Below are 23782 nucleotides of genomic sequence, written 5' to 3'. Positions count from 1 at the left end.
GTAGGGGAGCCCCATGCGCAAGGAGTGTGCCCTGTAAGGAGAGCCACCCAGCGCGAAAGAAAGTGCAGCCTGCCCAAGAATGGCACCACACTCACGGAGAGCTGACACAGCAAGATGACGCAACAAAAAGAAACACAGATTCCTGGTGCTACTGATAAGGATGGACGTGGTCACAGAAGAACACACAGCGAATGGATATAGAGAGCAGACAATGGGGTCGGGGGGGGACAAGGAAGGGGAGAGAAATAAATTTTTTAAAAACCCAAAACAACATGGTCCTTCCACCTGCCCCTGGGACTTCCACGTAAAAAATCAACGCAATCATCCAAGAGCATTTGTGTGGAGTTACTATTCCCAGGCTGGTGGCTCCCAAGCCCAGTCAAACCCCTGGGCTCTGATTACAGAAAGGCCACGAGGTGCAAGTCCAAAGGGGCCAGCATTGAGAGGACTGAATGCCAGAAAGGAGTAAGCAGCCCTCCTCCCCTTCCTTTACTCTACCCACGTTTTAATCCAGTCCAGCTCTCCAAGGAAAGCTACACTGGGCCTTAAAACAGTGCAGGGCCATTTGAAAAGCAGTAAGAAGGGGCAAGGGGAGAGGCTTAGACTGAGCGGAGAGGAGAACCAGGTTAGATCTCTCATTGCCAGACTTTTGTACACACTTACACAGGAGACGGCCCTTAACTGCCTTTCCATCTACTCATCCGCACTTGACCCCTCAAAGGTTAGCTTCTCTGTGGCCCCTTCTCTGGCTCTCCCAGGCATCACTAGTCACCTCTTCGTGTGATCCTTCGGCACAATGTTTGTGACCCTGGTCTAAGGCATGCATCACGTCTTGTGGTTGCTTCCTAGCACACTGGTCTCTTGCACTGGACTCCAAACTCCCCATCTTTTCTCCACATTTCCTGGGCATGGAACCCAGTTACTTTCCATCAGCATCTACTCAGTGAACGGTCATGCTGATCCTTGTGCTGCCACCAGACCAGTGGACCAGGAAGGAAATAGATGACAGGATGTTCATCTCTAAATTGTGATCTTTGCAGATGGAGGATCCCATAAGAGGTCATAAAACGTATCCCCTTCACTGAACAGAACTGCTGAAATACCCGCTGGGACTCTCTCAGGTCCTAGCTGTGTTTGACTCTGATCCTCAGCATAATTTTGCCAAGAGCTCTCTTGTACACCCTCAGCTAGCTCTGCCTCCCTTTTTATGAAATCTGCTTAATAACTGTCTTTTTTATAACATTTTCATTAACCAAACAATAGCCTATATATTTTCATTATGGAAATTTTCAAATACATATCAAATTAGAGACCATCTTGAATAAATCCCCATGCATACCCATTACCCAGCTTCAGCAATTGTCAACACATAGCCAGCCTCGGGTCACCCATAATTACTGGGTAGTTTTGAAGCAAATACCAGCCACATGTCAAATAAATACTTTTTGACTTGAATTGCATTCATAGGAAGGATGAAAATTAACTTAAATCTATGAGGAGGCACTCTCAGTGGGTCACTGCCCATCAACTGTTTTTTGTGTGTTTTCGTTGGCAGGGGTGCGGGACGAGGAAGAGCCTTGAAATGTCACATAATCCCTCAAAACCCCAATTGATGTTTTTTGTAGGCAATCACTTAATGGGTGTCAGAAACAATATATAAGGCAGTGAGTATTACATAGAATCTTAGCATTGATTTTGCAAAGACCAGACCCTCTGGGCTCTCTGTGGAGCAAAGATGAACAGCTAAACCAGTAGAGACCCAGGGCTAAGCCCTAAAGTGTCTTTATTTTCTGTATTAAACAGCTGTATTCCACTCAAAGACACACGTCCACTCCTCAGCCTCGCCAGCTTCTCACATACACACCGCGGGAGCAGACGCCTCTGCACTCCCACGCCCTCTGTTCACCTGCAGCCACATGGCTTTGGCAGTTGTTTTCTAAACATGTTGAGGAACTCAGCACCCCAGGACTAGAGAGCTTTTTCCTTCTAAAGTGTCACGCTGCTCCACAGAGGCTTAAATCTCTGACTCCTGGAGGATTTGCTATGGGATGAATCAAAATATACAACCCACACTCACTCAATGTGTCAAAGCACTCCTTTTGGGGTTTCAGGTTAAGAAGCATTAAAAGAGCACTGCATAATGGCCGATGCTGTTTGTGCTGATGGTTATTAGCTCTGTTTATGTGCTTACGATCTCTTATTGAGAAAACTTTCCTGCCCACGCAGCCCTGCACTGCTCAGGAGTCACCCTGCCAATTGCAAATCACTAAACATAGTTACTTACACCTGGGGGAGGTGCGAGATATGCCTATCATTCACTTTGGGACACGGGGAAAGGCGAGATGGAGAATGAATGAACTTTTAACAGGAGATTCCCTCACGCACTTCAGGCAGTCTGCTGATTTTCAAACAAATATGAGGTATTTATTTTTATTAGTTCCACATGATAGAGAGAGGAACATGAAGTTCCAAGGAGTTAATGAATTTTTCAGAAGCCACAAAACTAGTAAATGCTAGAGCCTGAATTTCTAAGCCAGGTTTTTCCATCCACCAAACCCATGCTTTGTCTCCAGGCTTATATTTCCCAGTATTCTCAAAGATGAGAAACCCTCCTTTTATATTACTTTTATTTTTTAACTTTTCATTTTGCAACAATTTCCTACATCCACAAAGGTTTTAAAAACATTGCATTTTGTGTGATCTATATATCTTAAAAATAAAGAAAGAAAGAAGAAAATTTAATCATGCCCAGGTACAGACCAGTTTACAAACATTAAAAAACAAACAACACAACACAACATTGCAATACCCTTCACCCACCTTCCCCAAAGGTTAACATCTTACATAACTGTAGTACAATGACCAAAGCCAGGAACTTAACAGTGACACAATGCTATACACTAATCTACACACCTTGCTCAAATTTCACCAATTGCCCCACTAATGTCCTTTTCCTGATCCAGGATCCAGTCCAAGATCCCACATTGTATTTCGTTTTCACGTCTCCTTAAGCCCCCGCAATCTGGGACAGCTCCCCCACCGTTCTTCATCATTCATGACCTTGACACTTTTGGAAGTACTGGCCAGGTATTTTGTAGAATGGCTCTCAATTTGGACCCCTTTTAATTTCAAACAATTTCACAAATGCTTAAATGATGGTAGTTGTACTTTGAGTATCTGTTGATTGATAGACTTATTGACATGTGGCCACTCTAAATTGAGGAATGCTTTGATTTTATTCAACACAATAGCTTCCATGTATATATCTTTTTTATTTCTGTATCTATCGTTTTATTTTTAAAGGTTATTTGAACATGCTAGCAAACTTTATACTTTCTATCTTTTAATTCAATTTTCTTTAACGAAAAATGAAAAATTTTACAAAAATGTTAATTATCTTAAAATGGTTAAGGTTCCTTTACATTTTTTCCCCTTAAAGATCTAAAGCCTGGGTGAGTGTTTTGTAGAATCACCTATTTTAATCCCTGAAGACACATGATCATCTTTCAAATCAACTTTTTTCCGAACAGAAAGCCCTATATAAACAGAGCCAGTCTTCTTTAAATTAACTTATGTTATGGTGTTAGTTTTTAAAACCATGTATATTTGAAAAAACAATATGTATGTCTGTGAAATAATTTTTATTTAGTCTACAGGCAATGATTGGGTATAATTAGGTTCACCTCCCCTTATGATACAGTGGCAGCTCCATCTGAAGTCAGCAGGTCACAGACATACACAAACCAACGCAGAAACTCTCCAAGAAAGTTTGAAGGAGACAACGGGGAGCTAGGTGAAGTCCAATAATAACACCAGGAGCTAATGTTTATGGTATGATTGCGATTTTATTCTATGTTTGCATTGCCCATTGTGCTAAGTGTTTTGCCTGCATTATCTCCCATAAGCCTCACAACAACCCCTGAGACAGGTATTATTATTATAATTCCCATTCTTCATAGGAGGAAACAGACCCTAGGTCTGTAAGTGACTTGCCTAAGGTCACTACTGCACAGCAACACCTGGGTTTGGATGTAGTTCTGCCTGGCTCTGAAAGCCCCGTGTTCTCTAAAACTATCTCTGAAACTTTGCCTGGAGCTGTCCTCATTTCCAATTTTCCAAATTCTTTCCTGACTCTTCTCTTGAATGCCCACTCTTATAAAGAGATTTCCTTTATTGGTGAAAGGAAATATTGGATATATACCAGCCCTGGGTACTGCTCCTTCCACTTAACTAGTATAAAGGATAACAAAGCTGGGGGGAGGGGGGCACTTGGAGATTCCTGAGTACAATGTTCTCCTTATAAGTGAGGAAATAATAGCAATAACTATGAATATTTATCGAGTGCTTACTCTGGGTCAGACACTTCTAAAAGTCTTGATATGTTATCTCATTTAACTCACACAACGGCCTTAAGAGAGCAGGACATATGTGGAAGCAAATGTGGCTCAAGGAGTTGGGTGCCTGCCTACCACATGGGAGGTCCCAGGTTCTATTCCAGGCACCTTCTAAAGGAGACAAACAAGACAGCAAGCTGATGTGATGGATTGGTGCAGCAAGATGACACAACAAGGAGACACAACAAGGAAACACAATGATAAACACAACAAGCAGGGAGCAGATGTGGCTCAAGCGATTGGGTGCCTCACTTCTACATGGGAGGTCGGTTCTCAGTGCCTTCTAAAAAGAAGATGAACAGACATAGAGAGCACACAATGAACACAGAAACCAGACAGCAAGTGCAGACAATGAGGGGGATGGAGAAATAAATAAATAAAATAAATCTTAAAAAAAAAGAGAGAGAGAGAGCAGGACACAATTATTGAAGCAGAGACTTCTAGAACTCACCCGTATCTGGATTTCCTCTTTCTAGGCACCCAGGAGGATTCTACTCCCCACTCCTTTTGCTATTAGGCAGAGCCACGTTACTAGATCCATCCAATAAGTTGTAGGCAAAAGTGATGTGTCACTCTGGGGCCAAAGCATGTCATTGTTGGTGCTTGATGAACTGTGAGGGCGCAAGCTGTGCACCATCTGCTGCTCTGTCTTGGGACCCTGGGGCTTCCCCAGGATGGGCCCTGATTGGACTCTGCTCAAAAATACCCTCTGAAGATAATAAACCAACCAAGTTCATGGATGTTGATGATGATAAGTGCTATGGAGCAAAACTGAGTGGAGGGGCTATATGGAGACAGTTGGGCATGCTGTCTAAAAACAGGATTTTCAGGGTAGTCTTCAGGGGCGAGGTCACATTTGAACAACCTGAAAGAAGTGAAGTAGAGTCATACGAATAGGTAGAAGAAGTGAGGTTTCAGGCGAATGGAATTATATAAACAGTGTTTTGGAAGATCGTTTACTTTGTGTCCCTTTGTGTTAATGTTTTGCATCACTTTATTTTATTAAAAGTTGTGCAAAAATGTAATATAGTGTATTTTTTTATTTTAACTCACACTGATAATCTGTTTCTTTTTTAGAAGAATTTATACTGCCTAATAAATGTAAAATTAAAAATTTCTCTAAAAAATGAAGAATACCCTCTGAATATAAGTCAGAAGTGAGACTCAATGGTTGTAGAAATCAAGGAAATTAACTTTAGCTAGGCAATGGACAAGCTCCCAAATCTCAGTGTCTTAGCTGAGATTTGTGCTTTTTTCCCACTTCATAGTCCCGTGAGTGTAAGGCTTTGCATTTGCAACTTGTGGCTCTCCCATCTCGAACTTGTGGCTCTCAGGTCACTGAGGAAGGGAGAGAGAGAGAAGCAAGAGGCTCCCCTTCTGCCTCTGCACTGAATGACCCTTTTTCCTTTCTAGTCCTTTGAAGAGAGCTAGTCACAGGGTTCTTGCCTAACCGCAAGGGAGGCTGGGAGATGTAGAGGAGGACGAGGACATTGAGTGAGCACTCTATCTTTGCCACAGTAGTGAAGCCTGTGCCCACCCATCTTACTCCGCCGTCCTCCTCCCACTTCCCTTGCCCCTGTTCCTTGTGTGTTTGAGAACCTTGGGTCTGGTGGGAGGCATTTCTTCTCTCCAGTGGCTGCCTGTTTGCTGCCTAAACCTGACTACCCCGAAAGGAATCACCTAGATCAGAACTGCCAAAGTCATAAAGTCAGTGTTTGGAAATACAGATTCCAGGGCTCCTCCCTGGGGCCATGGCCTGGAAATCTATAGTTTGTCGCCTTCTTGGGGTACTTCTTGGTGCCCACGAATGTTTCAAGATGATTGTAAAGTGAGCGGCACAGGTCAGTGTTGCCCAAACTTCTGTGTATTCTTTTCTTCATACTTAGCATTTTTCTTTAAATGTCTCATATTCTGACTTCGGGGAATGTATTTCTAATCACTACTATCAATGAAAGACTGGTGCCATTTACCTTGAAAAGAATAGATGCATGTATACAGCAAGCCAGGTTAACAAACTCCAGCTAGATAATATTGCATTTCCAAAGTCTCAGATCTGAGAGCTTCCCTCTCTTTGCTTACCAAGGAGATTGGCAGGAGTTAGGTGTCCAAGACATATTATCCCTACAGTAAAATTTTCTCTTCGACATAATCGTAAAGCAGAGCAAACTGAAAAGGGAATAACGTCAATGTGATTTAATATTACATCTGTCTCGGATATCCATCCCACCCCAGATACCCTGCTGTTAGCTAATTTGGATGAGCACTTCCTCCGCCACTTTCTCTACCTGTCCCTCTGTGTGCCTGGTCTGCTCTTGGCCTTTGGGGGCTCAGAGTCCAGGAAAGTGTCTCTCTGTGCAGTTCCTGCCAAGCAGAGTGCGCTGCTTAATAAAGATCTGTCAGGGAGGAGGTGATGATGGAGATGGATAAGATGTGTTGGGAGGGAGGGGCCTGAATTGCAGAGGACAGAGGTTCAGCTAAGTTGGGCAACACAGAGCAGGCAGTCCACTGACCAGAGATGCTGTGTATAAACATGTACCAGTGATAACTGGGCACAAAAGCAAGCAGCTGGGGCCCTTCTGGGGTCCAAGCACAGCTTAGAGCACCTGATTTTTTTAAGGCTCCAGTAAGAGAGGGTAGTAAGTAGCAGAGGTGGCAGTGTGAGCTGAGGGCCCCTCCAGGTTTCTGAGCCACTCTGATGAGATGCTGTAAATAACGCTCCTATTTAATAAACAGTTGCCTTGTACCTGGAACGTCATAATACCTTGTCGATGCCTTAAGGCAAGCATTCAAACTCAGTATTTTATCCCCATTTCATAAATGACAAAACCTAGGACCACGGAGGTTAAATAAGTAGTCCAAGATCACATAGCTGGAAATCCCCTAGACTGGGATTTAATTCCATGTCTTTGTGACGTCAAAGCCCAAGCTCTTCCCATTAGTTCTTCAATAGAAGAGGTCTATTTCTGGCCAATGGTCCCAAGTGAAGATCGTGATCACCATGATTGCTAGGATGAGAATCATCATTTGTCATTTTAGAGTCAGAAAACGATGGGACTTCAAGGGATCATCCATATCCCCTTGTTTGGCATCCAAATTTATACACATACACATTCTCTTACACTCAGATACACACATATAATTACACCTTCCACCCTGTGTATACTAAGGACTAAAGCAGCACTATTAACTGGAATAGGCATGAGCCAGCAGGAAGGGGGAAGGATCCGCAAGTATGTATTGAGCTCCAACTGTGTGCAGAGCCACTAAGGTGGCTTCAGGAGGGTTCTTCTAAAGAAATTGCTGCTGATTCTCTTCAGCCACACCCAAAATAATAATTCCATAGAGAGGAAAACCATTTGAGCCATTCTCCTCAACCCTCTGGGCATGGACCCTAGAGAAACCCTGAGAGCAAAGAGCCAGGTCCTAGCCTGAGACCTGAGTGTCCCCCCTGTGGGGGCGCGAGGTCTACATTCCTTTAATCACCAAGTTTGACAGAACCTGTACTTGCAGACTCCCCCTTTATTTTTTGCTGACAGTTTGGGTGCTAACATGGTGACTAATTGCATTTTATTTTTGTTTTTTAAGAAACTGGGGGCCAGGGATTGAACCCAGGACCTTGTATGTGGGAAGCCAGCACTCAACCACTGAGCCACATTGGCTCCCTGAGTTGTTTTTTTGTTTGTTTGTTTTGCTTGTTGTTCTTGTTGTGTGTGCGTGTTTGGTTTTTTTGTTTGTTTTTTAGGAGGCACTGGGAACCGAACCTGGGATGTCCCATGTGGGAAACAGGTACTCAACAGCTTGAGTCACATCCACTCTCTAATTGAATCTTGCCTATTTAGTCATGAGGCAGTCAGCCCCTTGTTCATCCTCCTTTTACTTTTCAAATACACAGAGGGAGGTATCAAATGCACACTACACGTAAGATGCACATGTAAACTCTATCTTACATGTGACACATCTCAGGGGAGCATGGTGTGCCGGCAAGCCATACAGTATTCACTTGCCAGCTCCTTTACATCCGGGCTCACTTCCAAGTTGGCTTCCTTCCCAACACACAAGAAACAGCTTGCTCTATCTCTCACTCTCTGAGTATCCCGTCCTCCGAGTTACCCTCCAACCCAAACTCATAGACCACAGCTGGACTTCTCCAACACGCTGGCTGGAAAAGAGAACAGGAGGAAAACAAGATGTAGACAGAGAGAGAGAGAGGGCAGGCAATTCCCAATATGTCCCCTTTCTTCTCCCAGCTTGTTTTGAAATCCAATATTTTCCAACCTCTAACCCTAACAGCCATATTATATAAATCTCAATATGGGGAGGCTCAGTTAGAAGACACACCCTATAAATTAGCCAACCCATGCCTTGATGGTGCAGGCTGGCAAGTGAAGAAGGATTACTCCAAAATGAACAACTGTGTAGAGGGTCAGCAAACAATTATATAAAGGTGGTGACTGAAGATTTGAGAACTAATGCACAACTGTCAGGACGACAGGTGCCCTCCTGCCCATCCCTAGTGTATCTGTGAAAGCGAGACTGATGTGCTCAATGTTTTATTCATCTGTGTGCATGTATATGTGTATATGTAAATAATAGATGTCTCAGGCTGTGAGAGAGCCTGGTACTTGATGATGGGGTTTGAACATCATCTCCTGACAAAGATTTTGAGCATGGGTGAGAGCAATGAGTGAGCAAAGGGTTCTTGGAGCATCCAGCTTATTAAATAAGAGCAGGCCTGGCAGCAGTGGGACCAGAAAGCTTATGGGGGAAAAACTCAGAAGGGAAAATGAAAATAGTCCACTCACAACTCTGGGAGTAACTGGGATGTTCTGTATCCTTGATCCTTGACTGTTTCTATTGCCTATTGTCCATCAAGGGCTTGCTCTCCTGTCATGGTGTGTGCATGGGGTAAATGTATGATTTTTAAAACTTGGGATTTCTGTGACCATGAAAGAGATGGTTCTTTCCAATCTTTGCTGAAAACACATTTATGCGTGCCATGTATTATGCACACTGGGAGAAGAAATACCAGGACCAGATGATCCCTTGAATTGGATCATCTCCTTCTGCTTAGGTAAAAAATCTCTCTGGACCCCAGAACAAGATCATTGCAATGAATCTTGACTCTCAAGCTTGGAAGGAATCTAATATCAGTCACACATGTGACTCTCCATCTAAGGCAGTCCAGACTATCTTGGGATAACTTTGTTAGAAAGTTCTTTCTGATATCAATGTCATATTTGCTTCCCTGGACATTCCATCACTGGCCTTAGTACTATCCTTTGTGACCCCACAGAATAGGACTACTTCTTCCACAGAGCTACTTTCAGCATTTGACACCAACAAGTATTTCTCTCCTGGGTGTTCTCTCCTCCTCAGTTCCCCACCTATGGAACTGCCCAATGGATGAGCTCCAGAGTCTCATTCATTCAACAGATATTAAGAGAGCATGAAGCATCTACCAGGCACTGGGCTGGGACCTGATGGTGCGGTGATGAGCCCAAAAACACAGGGTTACAGTCCCTTTGGGTTACTTCACTTAGGTCCAGGCAAGAGGTCCCTTTGATTTAGAGGCCCCACTCTGGCCCTTCCTCAGTTGCCTTGTCTCCACAGGGCAACGAGTCTGCAGGGTCACAAGGCCATACCCCTCTTTTTGAACCTACTCTGATTATGTTGGGACCCAGATTTCCTGTTCTGACAGCCTTAAGTCTGCTCCCAGGGCCTACAGGTTCTTCTTCTTCAGGTCCATAAACTGTGGGGGGGATGATGTGGACAGATCTTGGACAAGCCAGATGAAGTGTGCATACATGCGTGGCCTAGTGGTGCAGAATGGAGCCTGTGGGGGAAGAGAATAAGGGTGGGCTGTGGATCAAGGGCGTTCAATCCCCATTCAGCTACAGTTCAGCACAGAATTCAGAGGAATTTAAAAATTCTAAATTCAAACCTGTCTTCTAGGTCATTATGAGGGTGCATATGGCAGGGTAGGAGAACAGAATGTCATTTAATTAAACACTTTGTTACTTGGTTTATTACTTTTAAATATTTTGGCCCACGTGAGCCTCTATCTATACTCTTGCCCTAGGGCCTGGAAATGTTAGGGATAGGCCTGCTTTACTCTTTGTGGAGACAGATATTAATTAAATAATCACACAAAAAATGTAAAATTGAACCACAAGTTAAGAAGAATACATACACTGTCTGGGTCCCTTCTAAAATGTTCTGCTGGATCTCTTTCCCATGGTTCTCATTGCAGTTCGGGGTCTCTAGGCTCTCCTGAGACCTGTAAAGCCCTTTTCTTACTTCTCAAGAACCCAAAACACTCACTAAAACAAGCTTCTCACACTACTCTTACCCCTTCCAAACACAGATCCAGGAAAACCAATCCCAGAAAGAAAAAGAGAGGTAGACAAAGTCTGTTAAATTCTTCCAGGCCCCTCTTCTACTTTCCTGAAGTCCAAAACAGGTGATCCTCCCTCACTGTCATGACGGATTTCACCCTTGCACTAACCTCTAGCCCTCCATAGCAGACCCAGCGTAGGAGATAGTTTCTCCTCTTTGTTGAGATGTTCGTATATCTCACTTTTCTTCTGCTTCCAGTTCTCTAACCTCAGCCTAGTAAGCTAATATATTTCTTTTCACTTGGTCTTAAGCAACCACAGAAGAGCCTTCCCTAACTAATTGGAAAAAAGAGAGCAAATTCTCCTACTTGTCTCTCTGAACAGGCACCCCACACACTAACTGCCTTTAAACATACATCTCTTTCTTATACCCACTAAGGCTGTAATTCATGTCAGGCTCACTGTCTGTGTGTTCTTGATCTCTATCAGCCTCTGTGATGTCTGGGTTAGATTGTGAAACTCCCAAAGGGAAGGGCCACATCTGCCATGTGTCTCCAACCCTGCTCAGCAGGGCAGCAGGCATCCAAAGGCACTTAATAAAGACTTTTAATGATGGGAACAGAGAACCAGTACTCTGTGCCTTGAGCATTGTGAGAAGCAATCCACTATCATAGCCATACCACAACCACAGCCTTCCTCCTGCCAGTCTGACAGCTGGGACAAAATTTTCCTTTTAAAAAGGGAGGGGAACACTTGCTTGCTTTTGAGATAATAGTAATGATGATGAAGGGGATGATGATGACAATACAACAAGAACAATAACAAAACACCGTACCAGCACTGCTTTAATAGTATTGATTAGTTTGATACTCAAAATAACCTCATCAGGAAGCAGATGTGACTCAGATGACTGGGCTTCCACCTGCCACATAGGAGGTCACTGGTTTGGATCCCAGTGCCTCCTAAAGAAGATAGCGATCTGGCGTGCCAAGCAGGCATTGCAAGCTGATACAACAAGAGTGTATTAGTCAGCCAAAGGGGTGCTGATGCAAAATACCATAAATTGGTTAGTTTTTATAAAGGGTATTTATTTGGGGTAGGAACTTACAGATACCAGGACATAAAGCATAAGTTACCTCCCTCACCAAAGTCAGTTTTCACGTTTTGGAGCAAGATGGCTGCTGACATCTGCAAGGGTTCAGACTTCCTGAGTTCCTCTGGGCTCACCTCCTGTTTTCTCCACAAGGTTAGCTGTAGACTATGGGTCTCTCTAGGCTTTGCCTCTCTCCACAACTTCAGCTGTAGACTATCAGGTGAATGGCTCTGTCTCTTTCCCCTGGGTTCCAGCTTAAGACTTCAATATCAAAACTCTGACATTAAGAACCCTTGCATCAAAAGCTCCAACTCTGGAAAGCAGATTTGGCTCAATGGGTAGAGTGTCGGCCTACCACATGGGAGGTCCAGGGTTCAAACTCAGGGCCTCCTGACCTGTGTGGTGAGCTGGCCGATGCACAGTGCTGTGCCACACATGGAGTGCTGTGCCACACATGGGTGTCCCCTGTGTTAGGGGAGCTCACATGCAAGGAGTATGCCCCATAAGGAGAGCTGCCCAGTGCGAAAAAAGTACAACCTGCCCAGGAGTGGTGCCACACACACAGAGAGCTAATGCAGCAAGATGATGCAACAAAAAGAGACACAGATTCCCAGTGCCACTGACAAGAATACAAGTGGACACAGAAAAACACACAGCAAATGGACACAGAGAGCAGACAACTGGGGGTGGGGGGGAAGGGCAGGGAAGGGGAGAGAAATAAATTTTTAAAAAAATCTTTAAAAGAAAAAAAGCTCCAGCTCTGTCCTTTGCCATGCCTTTTATCTGTGCATCCCCAGCCACCAAGGGGTGGGGATTCAATGCCCTAATGACATGGCCCAATCAAAGCCCTAATCACAACTCAATCATGCCCAGTAATAGAACAGACTACAAACATACTCCAATAGCTATTTTTGGAATTCATAACCATATCAAACCACTACAAAGGGACATAAGAAGAAAAAAGAACATAATGGGAGACACAACAAAGCAGGGAGCAGAGGTTCCTGGTGCCTCCTAAAGAAGACAGCGAGCTGATGTGATGAGCAGGCACAGCGCGCTGACACAACAAGATGATGCAACAAGAGATATGGGGAGGAAAAACAATAAGAGACACAACAAAGCAGGGAGCGGAGGTGGCTCAAGCAAGACACCTCCCTCCCACATCGGAGGTCCCAGGTTCGGTTCCTGGTGCCTCTTTAAGAAACAAGGAAGATGAAGAGTCTCAGCAAGTGAAAAACAAGGGGGTGGGGAGAAATAAATAAATAAAATAAATCTTTAAAAAACCAAAACCTTATGAAGTGGGGAAAGTGGGGAAAGTCATTATTATCCCAGTTGTACATATTATGAATCCGAGGCCACTTGTTCAGACCTCAAACTAGGGCAGTCTGGCCTCAGAAACCTTGGCTTACATACCATGGTACAGTTTTCCGAGAAGAGACCTAGTACAACCAAGAATGGAGAGTGAGGGGTTGCTGGCTGGACTCTAGTCCTACATTCTTGGATCCTTGACTCCTATCCAACCTGAATGAATGACTGTGAAGAGAGTGGCTACTGGGTCAGCTTCCCAGCATGGAGCCAAGTTGGTTCTCAAATGATTTGTTCTTACTCTATCATTCCCCTTTCTTTCTATTTCTTAAAAATGCCAAGCTTTTCTTTCTTAGACCTTTGAACCTGCTGTTTCCTCCACCTGGAATGATCTTCCCCTAAACCCATGTATAGTTTCTCATCATTTAGGTGTCAGCTGAAATAGCATATTCTTCAGAAGGTGGTTTCTGATACTCTTATCTAATGCAGTTATACCTTTCCCACCCCCTCCCTTCATTCTTTTCTAACACATGTTCCTGTTTTACTTTCATCACAGCATGAATGCCATCACAAGTTATCTTATTTACCTACCACCTGATTTATCAATTCCTGTATTTCCACTAGAATATCAGCTTCAGGAGAGTAGGTATCTCATCTGTTTTATTCACTCCTGAATCCTCAGTGCCTGAAACAGCATCTGGCACACTGTAGGTGCCCAAAAAACATTTGTTAAATAAATGTATGCTTGAATAAAGGGAATGGAAGCAGAGTCCCTTATAGATATGAGCAAAGGTGGGACTAACTGTATCCTTCAGTTGCCCCTCATTGCATTCATTATAAGCCCTGGGCAGAGAGGGACCAAATCTTCACTTTTGGCAGCCTTTTAGCCCTTGGAACAGTGACAGATGACTGAGGGGTAGGAGGTGATGTCTAGTTCCTTTGTTTGGGCAGGGAAAATGACCAAGACATTTAGCTATTACGATTGTGGACTGTCTGCATTCCCTCCGGGGCCACAAGTAGACAATTGCTGGACATCTCTCTCCCTGAACAGAAATTAAAAGCCTGAAATCTCAGCTTTTTGCTTTCTCCCTCCCTTCTCCCTCTCTCCCCATCTCCCCACTTTGCTTCCTCCCTCCCTTCCTTATTGAAATGCTGCAAATACAAACAGGAGGAAAATGGGAAAATGTGTTCTCCACATCTAGCCTATTATCTACATTACTATTATTACTACTATAAGAGAATCTCATTAAAACCTCCTGGCTCCCACACAGATAAAGAAAACCCTGAAAGTATAACAATCATATGCAGGAAGTGCTCGATTTGTTCCAGTCTTAATGTAACTATGACCCCCTAGCCCTCCCACATAATAACAGAGTCCATTCCTTTATTGGGGTTAACTTTTTAATTCCATGCTTTATTTATGACATGTTTTAAAAATAATGAGCAAGAAAGGAAAGCCCCTAACCTCCAGACAGACCCTGTTATCACATGAACACATTTCACATTATTCCTAATCATCCCTTTCTTTTCATTTTTTAAAATAAAATACATGTTTTTCATTATCAAAATACATTCTCATTAAATATGAATCCCTTTCAAGGAATTTTCATATTCATTGTCTCTTGGATCCTCTCAACACACTAATAAGGAATGGAGGGGGACAGAAAAAGATGTCTCTAAATCTAAAAAGAGGAAATGGGTCCAGAGGTATAAAGCAATTTAGAGAAGTTCACACAGCAGATGAAATATTCCAGGATAGGCTCCAACTCCTGCCGTTTTCTAGAGAAAAGGGCGCTGTTGCCAGAAGCCACACTCCCAGCAGCCCCTGTGACATGCAGACCTGAGCCAACCCATATGGGAGAAGAAATAAATAGCTTTGGAAGTCAGCAAGGCTAAATAGTTCTTTCTTTTGGAAAAGATGAGTTTCTGGTTGTAACACAATTCTGACCCAGAGCACCCCATAGTGAAGTACCGGTAGGCTCACTATTGCTCTCCCCCAATCCACCCCTCCCTGTGGCTGTCTGGAGGCCTGCGGCTAGAAGCAGAGAGAAGGTCTGAAAGAAGGAAATTGAACAGATCCATGGACCTTCTCGCCTACCAGGAATCCTCAACTCAGAGCAGCACTTGATTTGGGACTTCAGTCAATCCTGGTCACAAGAAGGACCCTTAACCTGACCTTCAATCCCTCAGAGACACGTATTCACATGAAGACTTATATGACCTCCCCTCATAATTCCCAGACTGTGGCTCCAGGTATTACTGATCCTGACACGCTTTGTCCATTTAAAGATGGAGTGAATGAAAGTGTCACCTAAGCTTGCATCTCACAGAGCAAGCAGTCAGCAAGAAGCAGTCACTGAGGAACACCAGCATGGCATCCTACTACATGCCACTTGTTCAAAGAGCATCCCAGAAGTCTTCCTTCCACTTCAGGGAAACTACTGAAGGAGTGGCTGGTGTGACCACATAACTCTGCCCAAGTTGCAACTGAACGTTCCTTCTCTAGCATCACAAACTAGATCCGATTTTCAGATGAACTTTTTCTATCTGGGACTTTTGGGGAAATTTTGCCACAATTCATGAATCTCGATGAATGTACACAAGCTATCCAGAGTTTCAGACACTAGTGGAGTCGGAAGGGGTGGGGTGAGCATGCCTGTGAAAATCTGAATGGATAAAATAGGAAGAAACCTCCAAACTTAGGGAAGTTCTGGTCCCTGAGGTCTTTGGTACCCTCTATAATGTATGGAGAGAATTGAAGAGACATTCTAAGTTAATGTAGCTCAGGCCTGAGAAGAACAGATAGCAAAAGATTCCCTACTCCTTTCTCCATGTCTGTTAAACTCACTTTCACCACACTCCCCTATCTGCTTTCAACTAGAAAAAACAGTCTGCCAAGAATTGTCTTAGCAAATCCATATAGTTTTCTGGGGCCTAGAATTTCTCTTTCTTCCTCCCTCAGTGACCAGAACATACTGCTGAGGATGTCAATGTGGTATGGGAGGGGATAGGGCCAAAACGAAAGAACAGGCTTGTTGAATTTCAGTCTCTGGGGATGGGGAAAGAGAGCAAGATCTCAGCACACTCTCAGAAAAGGAAGAAGTTTGAGATGGCTGGGAAGAATGTCACCCAAAACAAATTAGATAAACCACCAAGTGCCTTCATTTAATGGCTTCTGACCTACGGATTTTCTCTTCTGAAGATGTTTACGGAAATTTTAAATGAAACAGAAGACACCGGCACTGGAAGGAAAATGCAAAAGCTAGAGTACAACTGAGCCACCCAAGGAGCTCCACCAGGAACGAGACACCACTTGGGCAAACTTCAGCACAAGAAATACTACTATGAAGCTCTTAAAATGGATAGTCCTCACACTAAAGAGACCATAAATGGTTCCCCAGAACAAGCAGGTGAGTAGCAACCTGGAAGACCTGAGGATACCACAAGGAAGCAGAAGAGAAAAAGGCGACTCACCTGTTCAGGCCCCTGGAAGCAAATGCGGCAGAGTGGGGTCCTCATGCCACTGTCCAGGCTGCTGCCCAATGAGTAGCAATCCTCTGCCTTCCCTTTACAGAAGTCATCTGAGGAGGCACTGCTGAGCAGGGAGGCAGGTGGCTCTGTGGTTGGGCCACCCCAGTCATCTTCTACAGAAGAAGGTGGCAAAGGTGGTGCAGGTGGCAGAGGAGGGTTCTCCCTGCCAACCCCCTCTCGGGGGCCCCTCCAGCCTGCCCATCCCCTGGTACCCAGAGCCGGAAGTGTATTGTTGTTGGCCACCAAACCGGGAGGCTGGGGGTCGCCGTGCATGGGCAGGGGACCTGGAGGGGGGCGCCGCAGTAGGAAAACCTTCAGGTCATTGAAGAGCATGCGGCAGCGGCACTTGAGGAGACCCTGGTGGCGCAACATCTGGGGAGCCGGGGCGCACAATTCACAGCAGGAACAGCCTCGGCAAGAGCAGCACCACCACCAGATCAGCCCACTCAGGGGCATCAACATGTGCCCAGTGAAGGCAGAGAGCCCGGGAGGGGCAGCTGAAGTCTTTGCAGAAGGGCTTAGGAAGGGTTTAGGGGGCTCCACACTGTATCGGTGCTAGGGGAAGCGTCTGCTTTCTCACTGGCTCCCCTTACACCCCGTCCAAGTAGCAAATAAGTTGCCCCCAGGACTGAGAACTTGAGTCACTGATTCTGAAGTTTACCTGGAAAGCCCAACAACAACAACAGCAAAGTTTTTCTTGCCCACCTCCCTCCACACCAACCTCAGACTCTGTTCAGTGTCTCCTTTCTGCCTTTGACCTGGGGGCACAGGTAGGGGCAAAGGGATAGAGGAAGGGATTAGTGGTTAGGTTTAATTGTAAGTTAAGTTCCACAGGAGAGTTTGACTAGGTTCTTCTCAAATTCCTAGGCTGTGGGAAATCTCTTTCTTTAAAAAAAAAAAAAAAAAAGGTGAGGGTGAGGAAGATTTTAAATCAAATTTAGAATGGATTTGACCGGGGCTTAGGGCAAACTAGCTCAATGAAGAATTGGGGGCTGCAGGTGTGAGAGAGAAAAGGTTAGTTTTCCTCTGATAGAAGGAGGTTGATAGACATTTTAATTTTCCTCGACAGAAAACTGGGCAATTAACCCCAGAAGCACCAGAGTTGTTTGTTAAGAGAGCAGTTGGGTGGGTGGGGTTTGCAAGTGAAACTGGGCAAGGAACTTGTGCTTTGCCTCTGCAGCCAAAAGGGCTGCACCGAAGAGGGGAAAGCCAATTAGGAGAGTAGAGGTGAAAAAAATTTGGGAAATGGAGAGAGAGAAAGGAACCGCAGGGGAGAAAGAAAAGCTCGTCTAATCTTTACAGAGCCTCCTCCTTCCTAAGCACTAAGAGCCTGGCTAGAAGAAGGGTGTGTGTAGGAGAGGGGGGGGGGGGGGCAGCAGAGAAAGGGTATAGAGAAGAGCGGCGTATGGGAGGGGACAGGAGGAAGGACTAATTACATGATCTCAACCCCCAGCCCACCCTGCTCCAGCCTGTAAATGCGCTGCCCCCTCCCCTTGACTCCATCAAAGGTCCCTTCCGGCGAGAGGCAAGGGCCGGGAGAAGTGCAGATCCGAGGGAGCGAGTGGCCTCGTCTTCTCCTCTTCCTCTTCTGGGTCGTGGTCGCCCTCCTCCTCGGCGTCTGCCCGAGGCCGCCGAAGCTGCTGCGGTGGCGGCAGCGATTGCTCGTGGGTTTCCGGGTGTCTCCCGGGCGGGGGCTGCTCCGGCTGGTCCTCTGGTTGCTGCCCGCTGTCCGGCGCGGTTGCGACTCCCGGCTTCATGATCCTCCTCCTCCTCCTCCTCCTTCCCGGGGGGCCGGCCCTGAGCCCCCGCGCCCGGGCAGCGCTGCCATGCAACCAGAGGCGAGGCAGGCGTGGGGGTGGGGGCGGCTGGGGAGTGCGGAGGGGGGTAGACAAAAAACGAAATAATACTAGTGGAATAATTCGGTTTTCAGATGATCAGAGAAGAGTGCTTCTGGAAGCGGGGAGGCAGAGGAGGGCGGCTACCCGGTCTCCTCCGCAGCTCTGGCCCCGTTACCCCCACCAAGGGCGGCCTCGACCCGCTCGCTGCCCCACCCCACCCCTCCCCTGCCTCCACTCCGCTGCTTCTGGCTGGCTGGACTCGCTGTTGCTACCTCTCCTCCCAAATGCATTGAGGTAAGGCTTGTTTGTAGAGCAAGCTGAAGGTGGGGAAGGGGAGGCAAAGCGATGTGGCCGAGACGCAAGGCAGACGGAACTTGGCTCCGGCTTGGACCTCTCGACTCCCCAAAACCATATGTAAATGTTTCTCGTATAAAAGGCGAAAGGATGCAAATCAGATTCCAGGCTGCTGCCAGGTGTTGTCTCGTCTTCCGCCGTTGCTCAGCACCCGCCGCGGCGGCTACTGCCCCCCCTGGCTCAGTTCCCAAAGGGGTGGTGCTGGCAGGGAGGTGGTTGGGCGGTGAGCTGACTGTCCGAGGACTGGAGAGCAAGGCTCTTGGAGCCGAGAAGGCGCCCAGCTATCTTCGCCGCCGCCGCCGCTGCCGCTGCTGCATTCAGCACCCTGGGCTAGTGGACAGCTCCCACCCAGACCCCGCGCGTCACGCTACTGGGGGTCTGACGCAGGCGACGCGGAGGGGTGGAGGAGGGAAAGGGGACGAGGGAGAAAAGGGAGAGGGAGAGGGAGCAAGAGGAATAGAGAAGAACTGTGCGAAAGAAGGGGATGGGGAGGGACCAAGAGAAAGGGAGGGAAGAAGGAGAGGGAGGGTGGAAGGGAAGAGAGAGAAAGTGGAGCGTAAAAGGTAGCGGGAGGAAGACAAGTGAAATAGGAGCGATTCAGGTACTAACCCATGGAAAATACCAGTGTGGATGGCATGGTTGTAGAATTTCTGCCCTCTGTACACACCACTGCCCATCCTTAACACATATACACAGAGACTTCAACCTCCCAACCAGAGTCCATTTGCCTGCTCCTATAAGCCTTTTGAACAAATGGAGTCTGCAAGCCTTGGAAGAGATAAAGTTTTGGGATTCCCACACTAAACCTAGGGACTTGGTGGAAACTCAGTCGCTCTTGACTAAGACTACATAAGAAGGAAAAGCTTGAAAAGGGGGGTGGGTGGGGTGGGGAGGTGGGGGGTGGGGGAGTGTATGCTAGCACCAGTTTCTTCAGTTTGTTTTTCTTGAACTTGAACTCTTATGAGACAGGGAATTTTGTTTTGGCCCAATTTGATCCCAAATGCCTGGGTGATACAGGCAAGCAGTAGGTGCTCACACGTATTTGTTGAATGGATTGCAGTCACTATCACCACAGTCATCATTTCCCCAAGCCATTGTCATCTTTCAATTATGGATCATAAAAATACAGAACGATATTTCAGCCTCTTTTTAACCAACATCGCCATCCCCCTCCCTATTCAAGCCTTTCACTGAGCCATCGACAAGGGGTAATTTGAAGTGCCTTTCAATTTCGTCTCTCCTATTTCTGCTCCTGACTCATTTCGCCCTACCCAATCCTTCTCAAGGAGTTTCTGGAGAATAGAAAGTGCCCCCAAATGTGAAAAGCAAGAAAAAGAAGGAAACAAAGTTGTCTGTACAAATACTCAGCAATATTATGAACTCTGGCTACTTAAAAGTTGGAATTGCATTCTTGCCTTTTCTCATAAACCTCCCTCTCTCTCCCGCTACATCTCTCCATCCCCCTCACACACATATACACACACACACCACCAAGGTCATAGACTAGACAAAACATCCCAATGAATTATCTACATAACTGCAAGTCTTTCTTTTTTTTCAGTTTCTCTCCCCACCTCCACCCCCAGTTGTCTGTTCTCTGTGTCTATTTGCTGCGTGTTCTACTTTGTCGGTTTCTGTTGTTGTCAGCAGCATGGAAATCTGTTTCTTTTTGATGCATCATCTTGTTGTGTCAGCTCTCTGTGCATGCGCTGCCATTCCTGGGCAGATTGCACTTTCTTTTGCACTGGGTGGCTCTCCTTACAGGGAGCACTCCTTGCGCATGGGGCTTCCCTACGCGGGGACACCCCTGTGTGGCAGGGCACTCCTTGTGTGCATCAGCGCTGCACTGTGGGCTAGCTCCATATGGGTCAAGAAGGCCCGGGGTTTGAACCGCGAACCTCCCATGTGGTAGACGGATACCCTAACCACTGGGCCAAGTCTGCTTCCGCTTTAGAAGTCTTGAAGCCATTGAGAGTAGCATGCAAAATCTCTGCACCAAAATATAATTAGCAAGAAGTTCAGTCCAATGAATCACATCCACAATTCATTCCTACAAGCTCTAAGGAGCAAGGACCTAGTGATATCTGGGTCTTGGTTAATGCAACATGGTTTCTTATCTGAATCAATGTCCTAGAACACACCATAGATACTGATACTTGGCCCAAGGGGAGTTGTTTGAAGATGCTTTTAATAATTACTAAATATTCTGTCCTTCACATTACCCTGGGCCTGCCTCTGGCACTGCTCAAATGACATTCTCTATAATAATTATCTCATCACACCTTCTCCTTCCCTCACAAGATTCAGAGCTCTTTGAAGCCAAGGACCTTGGAATTTTATTTATATTTCTATAACCAGCACATAACATAGAGCCTGAATCTAGAAGTTGATCAAGAAAATGAATTCTGAATAAATGAATGACTTTTTTTTTTTGTTTCAGTGAGGCTACCAGATTTCTCCCCTTTAACTTAGACACAGGCATGTGAGTGTTCTCATATAGGACTAAATATCTGCTTTACCTAAAATTGAGTTTTGTGCTCATAAAATGCTAGTTCCAAGTGTGTTATTCAAGTAAATTAGGGCAGGAGATGGAAAAGCATAACAAGCCTACATTCAGGTAATGGAAAAGGTAATATGTCCATAAGAAGACTGCCTTTCCCAACTCTTCCCCTAAAAGCAAAAAGATTTCTAGAAATACAATGTTGCTAAGGATGTAAAACAACAACAGGATTTTCTCCAGAAAAATTAAAGTCTTGGGAGACCAGTTTTCCAATGTAAATCCTGAAGAACACCTTACTGATTTAGATTCTCCTAATGCTGGTGATCAATCAGTACTGTGAGCCCCAAGAGTACAAACCGCCACAAAGGAAATGTTAAATCAGTAGGTAGTCATTTAAATATTAAAAATATATTTATTGAACACCAATTATAGGCAAGGCATTGTTTTAGAATATGTGGGGAATACGAAAATGAATCCAATTGTTTTGAGGCATTGCATCCTCAAGGGTTTAGTACTATAAATATGTACATGACTAAAATACAAGGTATAAAATAAATGCTACAATGGTGAGAAAGTTTGGGGAGGGTTCAGAATAGGGAGCTTACTGCTTACTGCTTGGCAGCAATTAGGAGAGGTGGGAAGAAATTGGGTGGAGGTGAAGAGACCAGAATTCAGAGAAAGCCTTTTTCAAGAGGTGGCATTTGAACTGAGTTAAGATATGTAGAATTCAGAGAAGGAGGGAAGCACATTCCTTGCAGTGGTAATGCCAAATACTTTAGTTCATCCATTTGGTTGGGGTTGAGGGTACTTAAAGGTAAGTAGCTAGAAATCAGAAAAGTTGGCTAGAGTCAGATCATGGAAGGCAATGAATACGACCCTGGGAGAAGATTTATTCATTGACCGGGTACTTGTTTTAATGGTTTTAAAGATTTGGAACTGAAGGTGAAGGGCAGAAATAAACTTTATCTCTGAGAAGGTTAATTAACTGAATAGGATTTCATTGCTAACAGATGAGAGGCAATCAATATTTTTCATTTCACGCCAGAAAGTTCTCATCTCCTTAATAGATTTATTCTTTTAAACAAGGTTGTTTTCAGATATATTTCATTACATCCAGAGATGTTTAGATCATGTGAATTAGAGGAAGACTAGAGGAATGAAAGGTTCTAGGGAATAGTCTTCAGGAAGAAATATTATGAAAATAGAGCTGACCCGGAGATTTAGAAAAGACTCATTATGGAGGCCATTTCAATAGTTTCACCATCCAGTGGAGCCCTAAAGGAATCTTGTACTAGCTGCTCTTACTTCTTCTTTCTACAGACACAGAATATCAAAACTAGAAGGAATTGTACAAAGAATTGGAAAAAGAGATCCAGAGTGATTAGGCAGGTCTATGCCCAAGATCCCGTAGCAAAGCAGGAGGCAGCAGAGGTTTAGAACACACACATCTTCTAATTCTCAATACAGTTTGCCTTCTATTATACCACACTGAACTCTCTTCAAACTTATAGTTTGTTTTAGTTTGCTAAGCTGCCAAAAGCAAATACCGTAAAATGGGATGACTTTCAACAATGGGAATTTAGTAGCTTACAAGTTTACAGTTTTGAGGCTATGAAAATGTCCAAATCAAGAATTACCAAGATGATGCTTTCTTCCTGAAGACTGACTGCTGGTGATCCAAGACTCCTCTCCTCAAGATCTCTCCCTTATCTTCCAGGTTTTATTGCTTTCAGCTTCTTGTTTCCATGACTTTCTCTCTTTGAATTTCATTCTCTTATAAAGGACTCTGGTAAGAGGATTAAGACCCACCCTGGGCCATGCCTTAACCAAAGTAACCTATTCAAAATGTTCTACTTACAATAGGTTTACACTCTCAGGAATGGATTAGCTTTAAGAACATGATTTTCTGGGAGTACATACATTTCCAAACCACCACATAGTTCCTCAAGAATAATTGCAGAATTGCTGTTAACACATAAATCATTAACAGCCAACATTTATTGAGCCACCCATTTTTTTTGTATGTACTTGGAAACACCTGAACACTTGTTAAAAATAGAAATTCATAGGTACAACCTCAAGTCTACTGAAAAAGAATTTCTTTGGGAGTGACCTAGAAACCTGAATTCTAACAAGTGCCCCCTACCACAGGTGACTTTTTGATCCTCAAAACTCTTTAGGTATTAGGTATTATTTGCCACATTTTTTTAGATGAGAAAACTGTGGCTTGGGGAAATTAAGTCTAAGGTCACACAGTTGGTAAGCCCCAAAGCTAAGATTCTAACAGACATCTCTATGAACCTAAATTCTATGATTTCCTTACTATGCAACACAGCTTTTTAAAATTAAATTCCCAGGTGCCACATAGAATCTCCACACAGTTATTATTTATATGCCATACTGTGTCCTATGTCAAAAGATAGTTCAAAATT

General features: G+C 44.8%; 1 protein-coding gene across 1 annotated transcript in view; it reads right to left on the bottom strand.

The window, feature by feature from the left end:
* Positions 1-19299, bottom strand: part of MARCHF4 (membrane associated ring-CH-type finger 4) — a 109177-nt gene extending 89878 nt beyond the window's left edge. Inside the window, exon 1 of the mRNA XM_004478685.3 lies at positions 16602-19299. Coding sequence (XP_004478742.2) covers positions 16602-17120 — 519 coding nt within the window. The 5' untranslated portion in view covers positions 17121-19299. The remainder of the gene's footprint in view (positions 1-16601) is intronic.
* Between the last annotated feature and the right edge of the window lie 4483 nt (positions 19300-23782).

The sequence above is a fragment of the Dasypus novemcinctus genome, chromosome 7, assembly GCF_030445035.2.
Source record: "Dasypus novemcinctus isolate mDasNov1 chromosome 7, mDasNov1.1.hap2, whole genome shotgun sequence".
In the NCBI taxonomy this organism is placed as follows: domain Eukaryota; kingdom Metazoa; phylum Chordata; class Mammalia; order Cingulata; family Dasypodidae; genus Dasypus; species Dasypus novemcinctus.
Note: the sequence above shows the minus strand (reverse complement) of the source record. Positions and strands in the feature narration are given on the sequence as shown.